Genomic DNA, 15959 nt, shown 5'->3' with positions numbered 1-15959 from the left:
ACTGAACACATTCCTTGGGAGACCCACGAGATCTCTCTTTCTTCAGCGTTACATTCCCATTGTTACTATTCTTTAAAAAAAAACAAAACATGTGTATCTCCGATCTAGAAAAGACCTACACTATCTTCATAGGGAAGTGCAGTATACAGATAGATCTTCTCTTCAAATATTTAAACAGGTTTCAAAATATGATCACATATCCGATAACCATAAAAGTTCAATGTCGTGAGATTGTTTCGGACTCGGATCTCCCAAAAATCCGTCAACCACTAGACCACTTCCCTATGGTTGGGTTGATTGTTAGTTTGTTACTAATCTTATGCAGCCGAAACTAACTCCAAATGATGTTCCTTCTTGAATTGCTACGGGAAGAAGAGACAACAATCAAACGAATGGTCGCAGCCGCAGCCGCAGACTCAGCCGCAGCCGCAGCCGCAGGAACCCGCGTCAATGAAACGAACAGCACTAATATCAGCAAAGATAAAAAAAGACACTGCCAAGGCTTTTAGAACAATAAGAATCTTGATGGAGGTTCGTGTAAGAGCCACGACCTATGAAGCGGCAAAGATTTCGGACCAACTAAAGATTCAGTATTGATTCAAGTCGAATCTCATGGATCATGGTCTTGCTCTGTTCGTTTTCCACTGTAGCCATGCATTACTGTCAGATCAACATAAATTCCTAATGATATAGTGATACAGTACGTATCGACTCAATGTCCCTTCTCATCTTTAGGCTAATGAAAATAGAGTTCATATTATATAATATGATCTATGCTTCAATAACACTGCTCATAATAATAACCAGAAAGCAACATACAATATCAATTATCTAGGATAGGAAATGATTAGAACTTTTGGAATTTTTTCTTATGAAATAGTAGCTTTCTGTTTTTAAATGTAAAACTGTTATTTAGAAGAAGAAGAAAATTTGATAGAAATGTGTGAATATAAGAAATCATAGCCCACATGCCTAATTAATCACCTAACTAATTGGCCGTAATAATTATGTCATTACAATTGTTTAAAAAGTTGGTTAAAATGAGTTAATAGATGATACATTCCTGACCGTTCATTTCGTACAGTCAACCGTCACTTACTTTAAAAACGTAGCGTGACCACACACTCAAGCCGTAACTTCCTTCAAGCTCTCGTTTTTAAGTGGTACGTCTTCCTCACGCGCTTTTCCAACGCGTGACTCTCGATTTTCCCATCCATCTCTCCTTCGTTCAGAAGCATGCAAAGGAGGAATAAATACCATTTTCTTTACAATTTTCTCCTCAGAAAATTAAAGTTTTCATCTTCACGCAAAAGGAATAATCTCCCGAACGGTTTCTTCCTTCTGTAGATCAAAGCTTTCATCGGAACCCTAGATCTTTCCGATTTCAATTTCGCGAATTAGATCTCTCTGTTTCACACAAAGCAAAGCAACTTTTCAGATCTGAGAAAAAAAATTTCAGATATGTCGAAGCCTTGGGGAGGGATTGGAATCGGGGCGTGGGCGGACGAAGCGGAGAAGGCAGATGAAGAGCAGGCGGCGGAAGCTTCGGCAACCGCGGCGGATGTGCAGAGTTTTCCGAGCTTGAAGGAGGCAGCGAGCAATGTTAAGTCTAAGAAGAAGAAGAAGATGACTCTCTCTGAGTTTGGTGCTTACGCGGCGCCTGCGGGTAGAAACTCCGTTGGGTTGACGCAGCAAGAGATTCTTCAGCTGCCTACTGGTCCTAGGCAGCGCTCGGAGGACGAGATGCAGCCTGGACGGTTAGGCGGGGGGTTCTCTTCTTACGGAGGTCGTTCTGGTGGGATGGGGAGAGATCGGAATGATTCTGAAGGCTCTTGGGGTGGTGGTGGTGGTGGGGGAAGGAGACCGTATGGTGGTGGGTTTGATGATGATAGGAGAGGAGGTTCGCCTAGGGTTTCGGAGTTTCCGCAGTCTTCGAGAGCTGATGAGGTTGATGATTGGGGGAAAGGGAAAAAGTCGATTCCTTTTGATCAAGGGCGTCAGGGTGGTCGTTATGGTGGCCTCGGAGGCGGTGGCGGTGGTAGTTTTAACGGCGGAGGTGGTGGAGGTGGTGGCAGTTATGGCGGTGGTGGATTCTCCAAAGCTGACGAAACTGATAACTGGGCTGCTGGGAAAAGACAAGCTCCGGTTCGGTCATCTACATTTGGGTCCGGTTACGGTGACTCAGGACGTGAACCTGACCGTTGGTCTAGAGGAGTAGCCGTTGGTGGTGTTCAGGAGGAACGTCGTCGTTTGGTTTTGGAGCCACGAAAAGTTGACTCAGGAGGAGCGAGTGAGACTCCGCCAGCTGGTGCTAAGACGAGTAAGCCTAGCCCCTTTGGGGCAGCTAGGCCTAGGGAGGAGGTTTTAGCGGAGAAAGGTTTGGACTGGAAGAAGATTGACTCGGAGATTGAGGCTAAGAAAGGAGGTTCTCAAACGAGCAGGCCAACGAGCGCACATTCGAGCAGACCTTCCAGTGCTCAGTCTAACAGGTCTGAGAGTTTGGGGATGAATAATGTGGTGAAACCGAGACCGAAGGTGAATCCTTTTGGGGATGCGAAGCCTCGAGAAGTGTTGCTGGAGGAACAAGGGAAGGATTGGCGAAAGATGGATATGGAACTTGAGCATCGCAGAGTTGACAGGTCCTTGTTCATCTGTACTTTTTTATATTTTTTTGCTGAGGGTTTTGGATCTGTTTCATTTCTATGTTGCTGCAGTTATCTGAATATTGATTTTCTGCTTGACCAATGCTTAAATGACAAAATTACAAATTCGGAAGTGACATTTAACTGCTTGATATATTATGTCACAAGTCCATCGTTATGTAGTTGGATTCTTTTGTACATAAAAAGATATGGAACAGTGAACATAAATAATTTGCCATTTATGCTTTAGGTTTCGGATCTTCAGTGGCTTTTGTTTGAAGGTTTGTTTGTACTTCCGTTATAGAGTCTTTATGGTTTTGTCTTGTTAACATGTTATTAGGTGTATATGAACGTCGATGGAGAATTCTTTTTGATAATTTCAATTTTATTCAGCCTTTTTGTGAACTGATTTGAGTTCCAAAACCTGTTAGATAACTTACGCTTCTTTCTCTTCGTTCTTCTCTGAACTGAATTTTCCTTAGGTTTATGCATGCTATTCTCTGTGCCTATGAAAGTTTTGAGATGCTTCTTGTGTGATCCTGACGTTATAGAACTCTGTGATGCTTTTCCTTTTTAGCTTGATGAGAATCGGCTATTGATCTCTGTTTTGTGAAAACCAAAATTTTCCAGGCCTGAAACAGAAGAAGAGAAGATGTTAAAGGAAGAGATTGAAGAACTAAGGAAAAAACTCGAGAAGGAATCCATTGCTCCAGAGATCAAGCAATCTGATCAAGAACCTGGCACTAATAATAATAATCACCATGATTTACCAGAAACTCTACGTGGCAAAGAGAAAGCTCTGGAAATACTAACCCGTGAGCTGGACGACAAAGTCAGGTTCAGGCAGAAACTAGTTGAGAGGCCCGGGTCTGGTGCAGGCAGAACCGGTTCTTACTCAGAAAGAACCCACTCCCGGTCTGGATCAATCGATGAATCCAGGAGTTTTGAGTCTACAGAGAGACCAAGATCTCGTGAAGCAGTTGATGCCTGGGTTAGACCTGTTGATGATCAGCGAAGAAACTTCCAAGGAAGCAAAGAGCGTGGATTCTTCAGCAACAGGTTAGTATATTTGGTACAAAGATGTTTATATTTAGGCTCATCTTCTTTCATGTAACCAATGTTATACGAACTTCTGACATCGCGTGTTCTGACAGGCCGTCGTCTAGGGAAGGATGGTAAGAAAGGAAAGGAAGACCAGCCAAATGTTAGATGTTCTGACAGGTGGTCCCTGTCAGGCGTTAATTTGTAGTAATAAAAATTTATCATCTCCTTGAAAAAACACTCTAATCTTTGTTCCTTTTTGTTGGTTCATCTTCGGAATCAGAGCCTTGTTGTTTTGTTTTGGTTTCCTTGTAAGCGAAGACGTGTGTCTCAAGAGAATGTCTATTTTGTTATACTTTTTAAAGACATGTTTGTTTGCCAGCAAATTGATTTGTATTGGAAAATGGGAAACACATCTTCACAACAAAGTCAGAACAACGGTCAACCTTAAATCAAACAAAATACAACAGAAAGAACATAAAACTCAACGCTTACACTGTTCGGTTACACATACTTCCCTCTATACTTAGGTTTAGGATCTTTAAAGGTTTTGGACTCCGTTTGAATCTGGGAAGAATCAGTAGAAGGTTTAAACACAGAGGAATGGATATTACCCTCCTCCAACCACTTGAGATGATTCTCTCTAAACTCCAAATGCATCAAACGAGCAGCTTCTTCAACCTCATCACTATAAGGCTCTACTTTCACCATGGTTAGCAGAACACGACTGTATCGCGAGCTCAAGATCTGTTCAGAGACAGCAACCAACTTGAAACACGGATGCTCGGGAAATTTAACCTCACTGCCACACTCGTCTCTCAGAACCGGGAAGAAAAAGACAAGCCTGCCTTTCATCACCAGCATTCTTGCAGCAAGGTGAAGCAGATCATGAACACACTCCACTAGACTATATGCTCCCGTGGAGGGAATGTGGCCGGTTCTTTTGTCCTCGGGAACAGTGTAAGGATCCACTGTCCCTCTGAGGATTTTCCTACCACCGGATTTGCGTCCACCAGCTCGAACTCCGTAAGGTGGATCACAAATAATCGCATCAAAGATCTGCACCAATGAACACAGGCGATCTCAACTCAAAATCCCAGAGAAGATAGTGATAAAAAAAAGAGTATATTACCTCCTTAAGGCCAGAACGCCAAGGAGGAACGTTATTGTCCATTCTAAGCAAAGCAACTGGCGCAGGTAGTCCATACTGCATACCATAGTAGATATAAGAATACGAGATATCAAATGAAAGAAAGAAACATAACAGGAGTAGTTACGGCACCAACCTGCTTGAAATTGCTCCAAACATTACAGTCTGGACCACGTCCATCACGAACTACTCTAATATCAATATCTGCACCCTAAAACAATAACCCTTCTATCAGTTCCAGATCCAAGTACGGGTATCAAGAAACTAAGGGAGGTAACAAACCATTGTCATTGCACCAAAACGTGCAGCAGAAACAAGAATGCTCCCTGTACCAACAAAAGGATCATACACAAGTTTCCCAGATGCAGCATTAGCTTGATTAGCCATCAAAAACGCCATCTCAGCGTCCATAGCAGTTGGGCCAAGGTAAGTACGAGACTTCAACTGAAAAGTCGGCAACAGCTTCCTGTCAGCAAAACCAACCTCCCTCCCAAAAAAGATTCTCCTCTGAACAATAGGTGGAAGTCCATTGCTCTCTTCAGATTCATCCATCTCCATGAGAAAAAAGTTGTGATCTGGGTTCTTCAAGTTAACCTTCCCCTGCAATAATCAAACCACCAAAACGTTCATTAAAAAGAAACAAAACACCATAAGAGAATCAAACAAGAAAGTAAATTAGACCTCGAAGGGGATATAAGTAAGTGAATGGATTCTCTCCTTCTGCTCATCGAAAGTCAAAGCCTTTCCGAAAGTTTCAACAGAGATTCTAAAGGTGGAATCAGAAGTGAGGAAAGGGAGCTTGCGAGAATCAGGGAAGCTTTGGATGGATTCTTTAAGCTCTTCGTAGCAAGTTCCTTCACCCCAAAGCTCATACATTCCCTTCACCAATATGCCTACACTAACACCATTTCTTTGAGAAAGAACAAAACAAAGGAAGAAAGGTGAGAAAGAACGAAGGAAAGAATCATACTTCTCTTGGCGATGTTCTGTGCGATTTCTTCGGACGAAAGCTGAACGAAGTGGAATGGAGTATCGTTATGGTGATGCTCAGGAAGACGCCATTGGAGAGACTCATCCTCTCCGAAGAGTTCGGCTAAAGCTTCCACCTCTGGCTTTCTGAAGTCTAGTAGCCTGTGGTAGAAGACACATAGAAACCACATTGCTTTTTCCCCCAAATCTGAAACCCTAAGAGAGCTGCGAAGAAGACGAAGACGGAGAAAGACGTCGACGGCGACTCAAACCTCTCGTAGAACCCTCTCTAAAGGCCCATTATAAGCCCATTATAAGCCCATTATAAGCCCATTTTAAGCCCATTATAAGCCCATTATAAGCCCATTATTCAGACGGCCTAATATACATTGAAATGACGAAATGACCCCCGCGAGATAGTAAATAAGAAGACGATAGGACTTTAGCTTCTTCGTATGTGTGTTTAAGCCTGCTTCTCCTCTTGTCAGAAAATTAGGGTTAAGCAGCCAATCACGATCAGATCTCATCTTCTCTCAGCTCTCTCTGGTACGGTTTCTTGGTTATTATTTCTTACTTTGTTTGTATTGATTCGACTGTTTTGACTTTGTTTCCTATTGTGATTCGAGTTTTCTATGGTTTGCTCAAGCTTCTTCGTACAATCACACTGTTTAGATAAGCTGTTTCAATTGAAATTAGCTTCAAATACATCCTGATGTTTTGCTATAACGGTAGAGAACAAGATCAGATTCGGTTCGTGAATCATTGTCTTCTCATGAGGATCTGCTGTTCTAAGTTTCTTTGTTTAGCTCTCCCTTCACTACGATGCTGGATCTTCTCGGAGTCGTATTTATTTTTCCTCATACAAAAATTTGGCAGTGTGTTGTAGAAGAAGATGTCAGAAGAGGTGGAGTACCGCTGCTTCATTGGTGGCCTTGCGTGGTCAACGTCTGATCGTGGCCTCAGAGATGCCTTTGAGAAGTATGGTCACCTCCTTGAGGCCAAGGTATTCTATCTTTCGATCTCTTGTTTTAGTGACTATGTGCATTGGTTACCTGAGAACTCATGAGAGATAATAACCTTATACAGTATAACTTCTTTAAAATTAATACTCTATAAATTAATATACACTAAATTTTTTTATAAAATAATATAATTTTATAGTCCCAAATTGAATTTTTGATTCAATTAGTATATCGATAAATTAATATCTCTATAAATTAATAAAAAAAAATTATTGTTTTGGTGTAGTCTCAGCTTTATTAATTTTCAATTAGTATATCGATAAATTAATATCTCTATAAATTAATAAAAAAAATTGTAGTTTTGGTGTAGTTTCAGTTTTATTAATTTATAGAGGTTTCACTGTATGTGATAACAGGTGGTTCTTGACAAGTTCTCTGGCCGTTCCCGTGGTTTTGGGTTCATCACCTTTGATGAGAAGAAAGCCATGGACGAAGCTATTGCTGCGATGAATGGGATGGATTTGGATGGGCGGACTATAACTGTTGATAAGGCTCAGCCGCTTCAGGGTGGGTCAGGCAGGGATCATGATGGTGACCGCAGCCGTGACCGTGGGTATGACCGTGACCGTAGCCGCCCATCTGGTGGGCGAGGTTCAGGTGGTGGAGATTGCTTTAAATGTGGCAAGCCTGGGCATTTTGCAAGGGAGTGTCCTGATGAATCCGGTAGAGGTGGTGGGGGGAGGTACAGCTCGAGGGATGATAGGTACGGTGCTAAGGATGATAGGTACGGTGCTAAGGATGATAGGTACAGCTCAAAGGACGATAGGTACAGTGCGAAGGATGACAGGTATGGTGCTAAGGAAGATAGGTATGGTAGGGATGGTGGTAGGGATCGCTATGGACCTGATCGCAATGGCGATCGCTCTGGAGGACGAAGCAGGGATGGTGGCAGCCGTGGAGGTCCTGGAGGAGAGAGGCACAGTCGTGCTCCATACGATCGCCCCAGAACTGGAGGCTTTCACTAAAATTCTACTCCAAAGGGTATGTATGCTTTAGGTTGTTGAACTTTCTCTTTAATATCATTATAGTTAAATCATTAAATTGAAGATTCTGCGCATCTTATTTTGCAGCGAAAGAAGTGGAAGGTTTCTGCTTTCGGCTCTCTTGTCAAGTTCGAAGTTAAAGTTACGCTGGATGGTCTGTTCGTCAATGTATTTGTTGGATACCTCAAGGAAGAAGATGTTTCTCTGTTTTGGTCCGTAAAACTCAAAGAGTCGACTATGTTCTTAAAAGTGCTGCTCTCCTTTTGATATGTTTGGTCCGTATGGGAACCTTGTGTTGGTTTGAGACAATTTAAGATTGTGCTCTTTATGCTTAATGAACGACAAATTTGCAAAAAGCCTCAGGTATGCGATTGGTCTCTCTACAGAAATCAATTGTCGACATTTGGTAAAATTCAAATGTTGTTATATTCGGGTGGTATATCGTTTATTGATTATGGTAAATGATGCAGGATATCTGTGATACTTGTGTTTAGCCAAAATTTGTGATGGAATTGGGAACTATACACGTTGCTGATACTTGGCTAGTGGATCTCAAAACACATTCCTTCATGAGCAACGAATAGTCTCTGTCACTTTTCAGGGAAAAAAAGAGAGAGAATGATCCTTGTGCAATTACAGATAGTTTCATCGTTCGAGTAAAATCCAATATTTTCTTCGGAGTAAAGAAGTTCCTGTAGGCTGTATGTAGCTCAAGGTCGTTGGTGGCTCGTGCTCGTCTAGTATATGGACATCTCTCCCTATTCGTTGTGGGTTCTCTACTTCTCTTCGCGTCTCCAATGGCCATGATCGTTGCTAGCTCGTCTAGTTAATGGGCAACTCTTTATTCTTTGTGGGTTCTCCACTTCTCTTCTTGTCTCCAATAGAGCCATGATCGTTGCTGGCTCGTCTAGTATATGGACATCTTATCTATTCGTTGTGGGTTGACTACTTCACTTCGTGCCTCTGCGTCCCGTCCGCTTAGTCTCTTTGCTCGTGTCCCACCCTTATTTAGTACGTGCTTTGATTCCACTTTAGTAATTTGTATGCATACATAATTTAGATGCTCTTGTGATTCAACCATTTTATTATAAACAAAGACCTAATAGGCCACATGAGTTCTGCCGGGATTAGCGTACTAAACATGACTTAACTATTTTATATCCTTATCCAACGTAGCCAAGTGCTAGCTTTTTAACCTGAAGAAGCAAAGACGAAACAAAAAGAGAAAAAACAAAATGCAAACTCAACTGTTCTTGATAACGTTTGTCGTATTAGCATCATTTCTCGTACATCCTCGACTCTGTTCTCCTACATGTACTTTCCCGACGATCTTCAACTTCGGCGACTCTAATTCCGACACAGGAGGTCTCTCCGCCGCCTTCGGACAAGCCCCTTACCCGAATGGCCAAACCTTCTTCCACTCACCTTCCGGTCGTTTCTCAGATGGTAGACTCATCGTTGACTTCATAGGTGCTTGCTTACCTACTCACCACACATTCTTTTTTTAATCTTCGGTGATAAAGTTCGAATCTTTACTGAATTGCCTCACTACCCATTTTGTTGAAATCAGCGGAGGAGTTAGGGTTGCCATACCTAAACGCTTTCCTAGACTCCATCGGCTCAAACTTCAGCCATGGTGCGAACTTCGCCACCGCTGGATCCACCGTCCGGCCACCAAACACCACCATTTCTCAGAGCGGTGCGAGCCCCATCTCTCTCGACGTTCAGTTGGTTCAGTTCTCAGATTTCGTCACTCGTTCACAGCTCATTCGCAGTCGAGGTACTCAAAGCTTCAGCCTTTAAGAAACATGTATGCAAGATTATCAGAATGTTTTGTAAAATTTGAGTTCTTTGTCTTTGTGTTGAAACATAGGTGGCGTGTTTGAGCATTTACTTCCGAGGAAAGAGTACTTCTCACAAGCATTGTACACATTCGACATTGGTCAGAACGATCTCACCACTGGACTAAAACTCAACATGACAACAGATCAGATCAAGGCTTACATTCCAGATGTTCTCGATCAGTTGTCCAATGCCATTCGTGTAAGGGAAAGGATATGCCTTATTTACTAGATACATTAACTTTGGTTTATCTGAAGTAACTGTCTTTTGTTTCTGTAGAAGGTGTATAAGAGTGGAGGAAGAAGATTTTGGATACATAACACAGGTCCGATTGGCTGTTTACCTTATGTTTTGGACCGGTGGTCTGTGCCGGCATCCCAGATTGATAAGCATGGTTGTGCAATTCCGCGTAATGAGATTGCTCGGTATTATAACTCAGAGCTCAAAAGAAGAGTGGTTGCGTTAAGAAAAGAGCTCTCTAAAGCTTCAATCACTTATGTTGATGTCTACTCTATCAAGCTTACTCTCATCACTCAAGCCAAGAAACTTGGTACGTACTACGTACAACCCGTAGGTGACGACTCTTAAGACTCGGTTTAGACTGGTTCTAATGGTTTATTTCCTTTGTTTTAGGTTTTAAAGATCCTCTGGTTGCTTGTTGTGGACATGGTGGGAAGTACAACTTCAACAAACTCATCAAATGTGGAGTTAAATATATGGTGAAAGGGAAAGAGACTGTGCTTGCTAAGTCTTGTAAGGACGTGGCGTCTAGAGTTAACTGGGACGGCGTGCATTTCACTGAAACGGCAAACCGTTGGATCTTTCAGCAGATAAACAGCGGAGTGTTTTCAGATCCTTCTATTCCTCTCAAGTTTGCCTGTACAAGATAGATAGATATCAATCATATTGCTAAAGTGCCCTTTGAAAATGGGGACAAATAAATTTGCTTGTACCATTTGCGAAATCAGCTCATGAAAATGAAATGGCAACTACATATATAATATTATATTTGAATTTTCTAATATACTTTTATAGCATTGAAGTGGAAGTTTATTAGGTAAAAATGTGTAACTTGTAAGAGATACTAAGTTAAATATAGACATTATTATCAGAAAATAATTTATTAAATCTTTAAAGAATGAGCTTTTAATATTTTTAGAAGATTGACCATTAGATAAGTGACAAATGGTAGCTAAGTTTCTTAAAATTTTGGTAAAACTGTTTTTTCACTCTTTTAGTTTGAAAAACTCAAGAGAGAGTGCACATTTTTACCTTATCTCTTTAATATTCAAATGCTTTGTTGTCGTTTTCACCATCTTCTCTCTTTTAACAGCAGTAAAAACTGCTCACCTCCACCACTATCTCCAAAGGATGGTCACAAATCGCACCAATCTTTCCTATAATTGTATCAACGATATATGCTTTCGTCGTCTCCACTTCACCTAAGAATCCTCGTATATTCATAAAAGGGCAATAATGCTCTTCAAGAATGTGAATTTTGATTCCATTTAAGCACATGAGTCACGACCCATGAATCTCAAAAATGATCCTCTTACGTATTACCACGTGGACAATTAATTAGAGGCCGTGGACTGACTACACCGTCGTCCAGTCTGGCTGCTTCGTGAGAGGCACCCTCCTTCCACGACGGTCTTAAAAGTCAACTCCTTCTCTCACGCAATCCCGTGTCCCGCGTAACACCTGACGACAACTTCTTCCCCATTTTCTCTTTTTATATTTTTTTTTGAGTCGTTTTTATTAAAACCCGCGAAGAACAAACATTCATTACAGCTCTCAGATCAGTTCATCGAGTTTTCTTCTGAACAACACGAAGACTGTCTAAGATTGTTTTTCTTTTACTCTTCTCTCCTGGTAAATTTATTTGATTGATTATATTAAACTTTGAGAATATCTTTTACTCTTCTCTCCTGGTAAATTTATTTGATTGATTATATTAAACTTTGAGAATATCTTTTACTCTTCTCTCCTGGTAAATTTATTTGATTGATTATATCAAACGTTGAAATTCTCAAAATCTTTTTTATCCAACTTAAAGAAAATTCTTTTTATTTAGCAAAAAAAAAAAAAAAAATTTAAAAAACTTCTTGATCAAAAAGTTAATGTTCGTTTCAAAGAGTTAGTTAACGTGTCTTTCTGTAATCTTGTTAACTCCCGTATTGTGTCCGAATCTAGAAATTACTGTCTCTTTCAGTTTACTTTCCGATCAAAACTTGTGAACTTGTTCTATGTCTTAATTACCTTGTTGATTACGGGTACGTAAATTTTGATATGATTGAAAGCTCGATACTATTATATTTAATGAAATCCATCTCATCTTTTGAGTTAAATCGTTCTTGACGAGTATTCAATCTTTTTGAAGATTTTTCTTGATTTCTTTTCTTTCTAAATGTCTAAAATGAATATGTTTTCCGGTGACTCTGTTTATGCAAGAGTCAGTAGTTTTTGAGAATTTGATCTGAATCTAAAGATAAGCTTCCTTTATTTTACTTTTATCTCTTTCTTTTTTTAACATGATACAGATACTAAAGTTTCGGAGACTGAAGCCTCCATTGAAAGAAATTGTTTCTTGTGAACTTAACCAGTTTCAAGACATGGCAAACCGAACAGAAAATTCACTACGCTGGTCTGAGACTTTAACCAGACATTAAAGATTGAGTTCTATTTGGAAGAAAGAAGAGATTCATATTATTGTTTTTTTTTTATGCAGCTCGATTAGTAAAAAGACAAATGGTGGCATAATGTTCCTAATAGCGACTTTCGCAGGAATGGTTATCGGATTTTTATTAGGCATATCTTTCCCTTCTTTGTCACTAATTAAAGTAAGCTTTTCATTTTACTTTCTTTTACTCTACAACAAGTGTTTTGGTGTGATTTTGGTAAACATGTCTTTATTTTCTTGCAGATGAATTTTCCATCAAGCATACTTCCTATGGTTAATACTATATATGTAGAAGTTGAGAAACAAGAGATATCATCTAGAAAGAGTCCATCAAAAGGGCCTAAGTCAAGTGATGCATCATCTCATAAGGTGAGTTTTGTTTCTTCACTTTAACATGAATGATCATGAGTTTGAGTGTTTTGTGGATGAGCTACAAGAGTGGTTCATTTTATGCAGATTTGGGTTCCATCAAATCCTCGAGGTGCAGAGATGTTGCCTCCAAGTTTTGTTGAAGCTGAATCAGATCTATACTTAAGAAGATTGTGGGGATTGCCTAAAGATGTACGTTATTACTATATAATGTCCTGGTTTTGTAATGATCTATAGACATATGAATCTTTAACTTATCTTAATCATGTTTTCTTATGTTTCTGTAGGATTTACCGGAGGTGAAGCCTAAGTATCTTGTTGCTTTTACCGTTGCTTATGAACAGAGGAAAAACATCGATGCTTGCATCAAGAAAGTAAATCTCTCTTTTGCTCTCTTACCTTTTTTTCTTCTTATCTTTCCGCAGAAAAAGAAACTAAGCTCTTTGACTCTATCTCAACAGTTCTCAGATAACTTCACTGTTGTTCTGTTTCATTACGATGGAAGAACTTCGGAATACGATGAATTTGAATGGTCTAGACGGGCTATACACGTTAGTGTACCTAAGCAAACCAAGTGGTAACAAAACATTCCCTCCTCTTAACTATCTTTCTACATTTTCCCACATCTAAAAACATCTCTCTGGCATATGTTACTTTTGAAGGTGGTATGCTAAAAGGTTTCTGCATCCTGACATTATAGCACCATATGAATATATATTCCTTTGGGATGAAGACCTCGGCGTTGAAAACTTTGATGCAGAAGAGTGAGTCTCTTTGTTTTCTTTTGATTTATTACTATTAACTCCAAGAATTTTAATAAGAAAATGTTAAGAAAGTCAACTCGTCTTGCAGGTACATCAAGATTGTAAAGAAACACGGTCTAGAAATATCGCAACCCGCTGTTGAATCAAGAAAAAAGATCACATGGAGGATAACAAAGAGAATACCTGGAATCGAAGTTCACAAGTAAGAAATTAATACTTACAAAAAATGTAAAGTCCATTGCAAAAAATGTAGACAAAACTAAGAAAAGTTTGTGTTCTTGACAAATTATTTCACCAGAGAAGTCGAAGGTGGGGCACCAGGCCACTGCAAGGACCCTCACTTACCTCCATGTGCAGGGTATTGATCACATTTTCATTCATACTAAAATATTCTTATCTTTCTTGACTTCATGGTTTACTACAATGTTACTTGTTAGGTTTATAGAGATTATGGCTCCGGTTTTCTCAAGAGATTCTTGGCGCTGCGTGTGGCATATGCTTCAGAATGACTTGGTTCATGGTTGGGGTCTTGACTTCGCGCTAAGGAAATGTGTCGAGGTTAAGATACTAATGTAACATTATTCATATGTGTGTGTATATATTTTCACAAAACATTTTGGAAACTAAGAAAATCATATTTATATAATACAATATAACAGCCTGCGCATGAGAAGATTGGTGTTGTGGATTCTCAATGGATTATTCATCAAAAGATTCCTTCTTTAGCAGCCCAGGTAAAAATAAACGATCAAAATATTTACCATTATATACTTAATTACTACAGCTTGATTGGTCATGGTTTTAAACATGAGATCATCTCTTAATAAATTGACCAGGGAACCTCTCAAGATGGGAAATCTGCGTTCCAAGGGGTAATAATTCAAAAACTCAAGACTATCTTCTTGTGTCTACTTATATAAGGTCTTGATTTATCGGGTTGTTTGGCAAGATTATTGATTATAACTGATATATATATAAATATATGGGTTTTGGTTAGGTAAGGGAAAGATGTCATATGGAATGGACAATATTTGAGAAAAGAATGGCACGATCAGAGAAGAAGTATCTGAAAGAAATTGCACCTGCGTCTTCAAACTCTACACTTAATTAAACAACCAAAAACAGAGGAGGGACTGAATAGAAAAACGTGTTCAGATAACATTCCAGGAAGAAGGCTCAAAAACTAGATTGTTGATATGGGGATTATGATTATAATGAGCACATATCCAAATACATACACAATGTAATTATGTAAAAGGAACTACATATATTTTGTTTCTTTTATTTTTGAAACACACTTGAAGTCTCAACAATAGGCAAATAAAGTTTTTTTTAGAGTCATTTCATATCTAATTTAAATTTTCTTGATGTAAAATTATTCATGAATAATCTGTGATACTGCTGCAAGAGTATAACATCTCCTGCATTAATTTAAAACAACTAAAGATGTTACCCACTTCCAGGTTTGATTGAGTTTGCATTTTGTTTTATTTGCTGTTGATATTGGTACAAATGGCCCTGATGATCATAAGTAACATCAAACTTGAAAGTACGACAAAACTCTGCATGAACGATTTGTCTGGTTATCAACACTTGGCATGACTTTCCAATTAAAGTTATAACTTTTCAGGCTTTCAGCTCATCTGATTATAAAGTTAAAAAAAGAAGAAGAGGTGTTGTTAAACTAACACATAAAGAAGCATGCATAAGAGGTATAAAATATTAATTCAAGTCTCCAAGTAGATGACGCTCTTTGTTAATATTGAACCAGTGGTCCGGTCTACCTCTGATTTCAATCTTCCTCGTATAATTGTTTTGGAGATCATAAAATATAATGTGAAAGGCAGAAGTTAAATATCAAAATTACCTCTAGCCATCTGAGTTGTACCGTTTCTGGAATCACAACAGTGTTTTTAGATCTTAAGCGACTATTCTTCTCTCACCAAGTATTTTTGCTTTTGTTGGTATCTTTGTTTTTATGGCTAGTCGCTGCCACACCGAACCAGACTTAGTTTTAAGACTACAATTCCGACAAGATCAAATTACGACTGTATACCCTCCTCTCTTACTTCACAGCCGCTAAAGAAATCTCGAGTGTGTACACAGTACACTACAACCATTGTTTTTAAAACCGGACCGATCCGATGGTTGGACTAAGTTCGACCATGAACCGGTCATGTAATCGGGTTGGATCTAACAACTGGTTTTGTCCATAGCAGGGGCGGATCCACGTTAAGCAAAGGTGGGGCATGTGCTCCATACTGATTATTTTACTTTCCTGAGGTAATACCGTAATAGTTGTTGCTGGTCCATTGGGTTTGTTGATTGCCCGTGACATCAATAGCCCTTAGGAATTAGAGTTCAATGCCCACTTACGTTCATGAGTCTTGTGTTTCACATTTTTATTTTTATTATCATTTTCTTTTAGCCATATCTCATATTTTCTTTTCCTTCGTCTTTATATTATCCTTTCTACTTGTTACATTTTATATCTATA

General features: G+C 39.4%; 5 protein-coding genes across 6 annotated transcripts; 4 read left to right on the top strand and 1 right to left on the bottom strand.

Moving 5' to 3' along the window:
* Positions 1 to 1264: 1264 nt before the first annotated feature.
* LOC106349337 (eukaryotic translation initiation factor 4B1-like) lies at positions 1265 to 4069 on the top strand. Its single transcript, XM_013789286.3, has 3 exons — positions 1265 to 2639; positions 3273 to 3701; positions 3797 to 4069. Exons 1-3 carry the CDS (start codon positions 1462 to 1464, stop codon positions 3819 to 3821), a joined length of 1632 nt encoding a protein of 543 aa, XP_013644740.2. The 5' UTR covers positions 1265 to 1461; the 3' UTR covers positions 3822 to 4069.
* LOC106349338 (tRNA (guanine(10)-N2)-methyltransferase homolog) lies at positions 4058 to 6058 on the bottom strand. Its single transcript, XM_013789287.3, has 6 exons — positions 5804 to 6058; positions 5515 to 5726; positions 5116 to 5433; positions 4970 to 5044; positions 4816 to 4890; positions 4058 to 4742 (listed from the first exon to the last, which is right to left on the bottom strand). Exons 1-6 carry the CDS (start codon positions 5991 to 5993, stop codon positions 4188 to 4190), a joined length of 1425 nt encoding a protein of 474 aa, XP_013644741.2. The 5' UTR covers positions 5994 to 6058; the 3' UTR covers positions 4058 to 4187.
* A 168-nt stretch (positions 6059 to 6226) lies between these two features.
* LOC106349340 (glycine-rich RNA-binding protein RZ1A) lies at positions 6227 to 8163 on the top strand. Its single transcript, XM_013789289.3, has 4 exons — positions 6227 to 6348; positions 6679 to 6805; positions 7181 to 7805; positions 7895 to 8163. The coding sequence occupies exons 2-3, from the start codon at positions 6695 to 6697 to the stop codon at positions 7787 to 7789; spliced, it is 720 nt and encodes a 239-aa protein (XP_013644743.1). The 5' UTR covers positions 6227 to 6348; positions 6679 to 6694; the 3' UTR covers positions 7790 to 7805; positions 7895 to 8163.
* A 747-nt stretch (positions 8164 to 8910) lies between these two features.
* LOC106349339 (GDSL esterase/lipase At3g26430) lies at positions 8911 to 10673 on the top strand. Its single transcript, XM_048781201.1, has 5 exons — positions 8911 to 9277; positions 9378 to 9587; positions 9681 to 9850; positions 9929 to 10199; positions 10283 to 10673. Exons 1-5 carry the CDS (start codon positions 9043 to 9045, stop codon positions 10537 to 10539), a joined length of 1143 nt encoding a protein of 380 aa, XP_048637158.1. The 5' UTR covers positions 8911 to 9042; the 3' UTR covers positions 10540 to 10673.
* Positions 10674 to 11022: 349 nt separating this feature from the next.
* Positions 11023 to 14803, top strand: LOC106349335. 2 transcript variants are annotated; one of them, XM_013789284.3, is made up of 14 exons: positions 11023 to 11521; positions 12190 to 12293; positions 12378 to 12489; positions 12573 to 12698; positions 12786 to 12890; positions 12986 to 13072; positions 13160 to 13275; positions 13361 to 13462; positions 13551 to 13664; positions 13761 to 13820; positions 13900 to 14020; positions 14122 to 14196; positions 14299 to 14334; positions 14460 to 14803. In XM_013789284.3, the coding sequence occupies exons 2-14, from the start codon at positions 12262 to 12264 to the stop codon at positions 14571 to 14573; spliced, it is 1200 nt and encodes a 399-aa protein (XP_013644738.2). In that variant the 5' UTR covers positions 11023 to 11521; positions 12190 to 12261; the 3' UTR covers positions 14574 to 14803. The 2 variants fall into 2 exon arrangements, with proteins under 2 accessions (XP_013644738.2, XP_022543625.2); XM_022687904.2 differs by lacking the exon at positions 11023 to 11521 and adding an exon at positions 11970 to 12101.
* The last annotated feature ends 1156 nt before the right edge of the window (positions 14804 to 15959 follow it).

This window comes from Brassica napus, chromosome A6, assembly GCF_020379485.1.
Source record: "Brassica napus cultivar Da-Ae chromosome A6, Da-Ae, whole genome shotgun sequence".
Classification (NCBI taxonomy): domain Eukaryota; kingdom Viridiplantae; phylum Streptophyta; class Magnoliopsida; order Brassicales; family Brassicaceae; genus Brassica; species Brassica napus.
The sequence above is the reverse complement of the archived record's forward strand: the minus strand, read 5'-3'. Positions and strand labels throughout refer to the sequence as shown.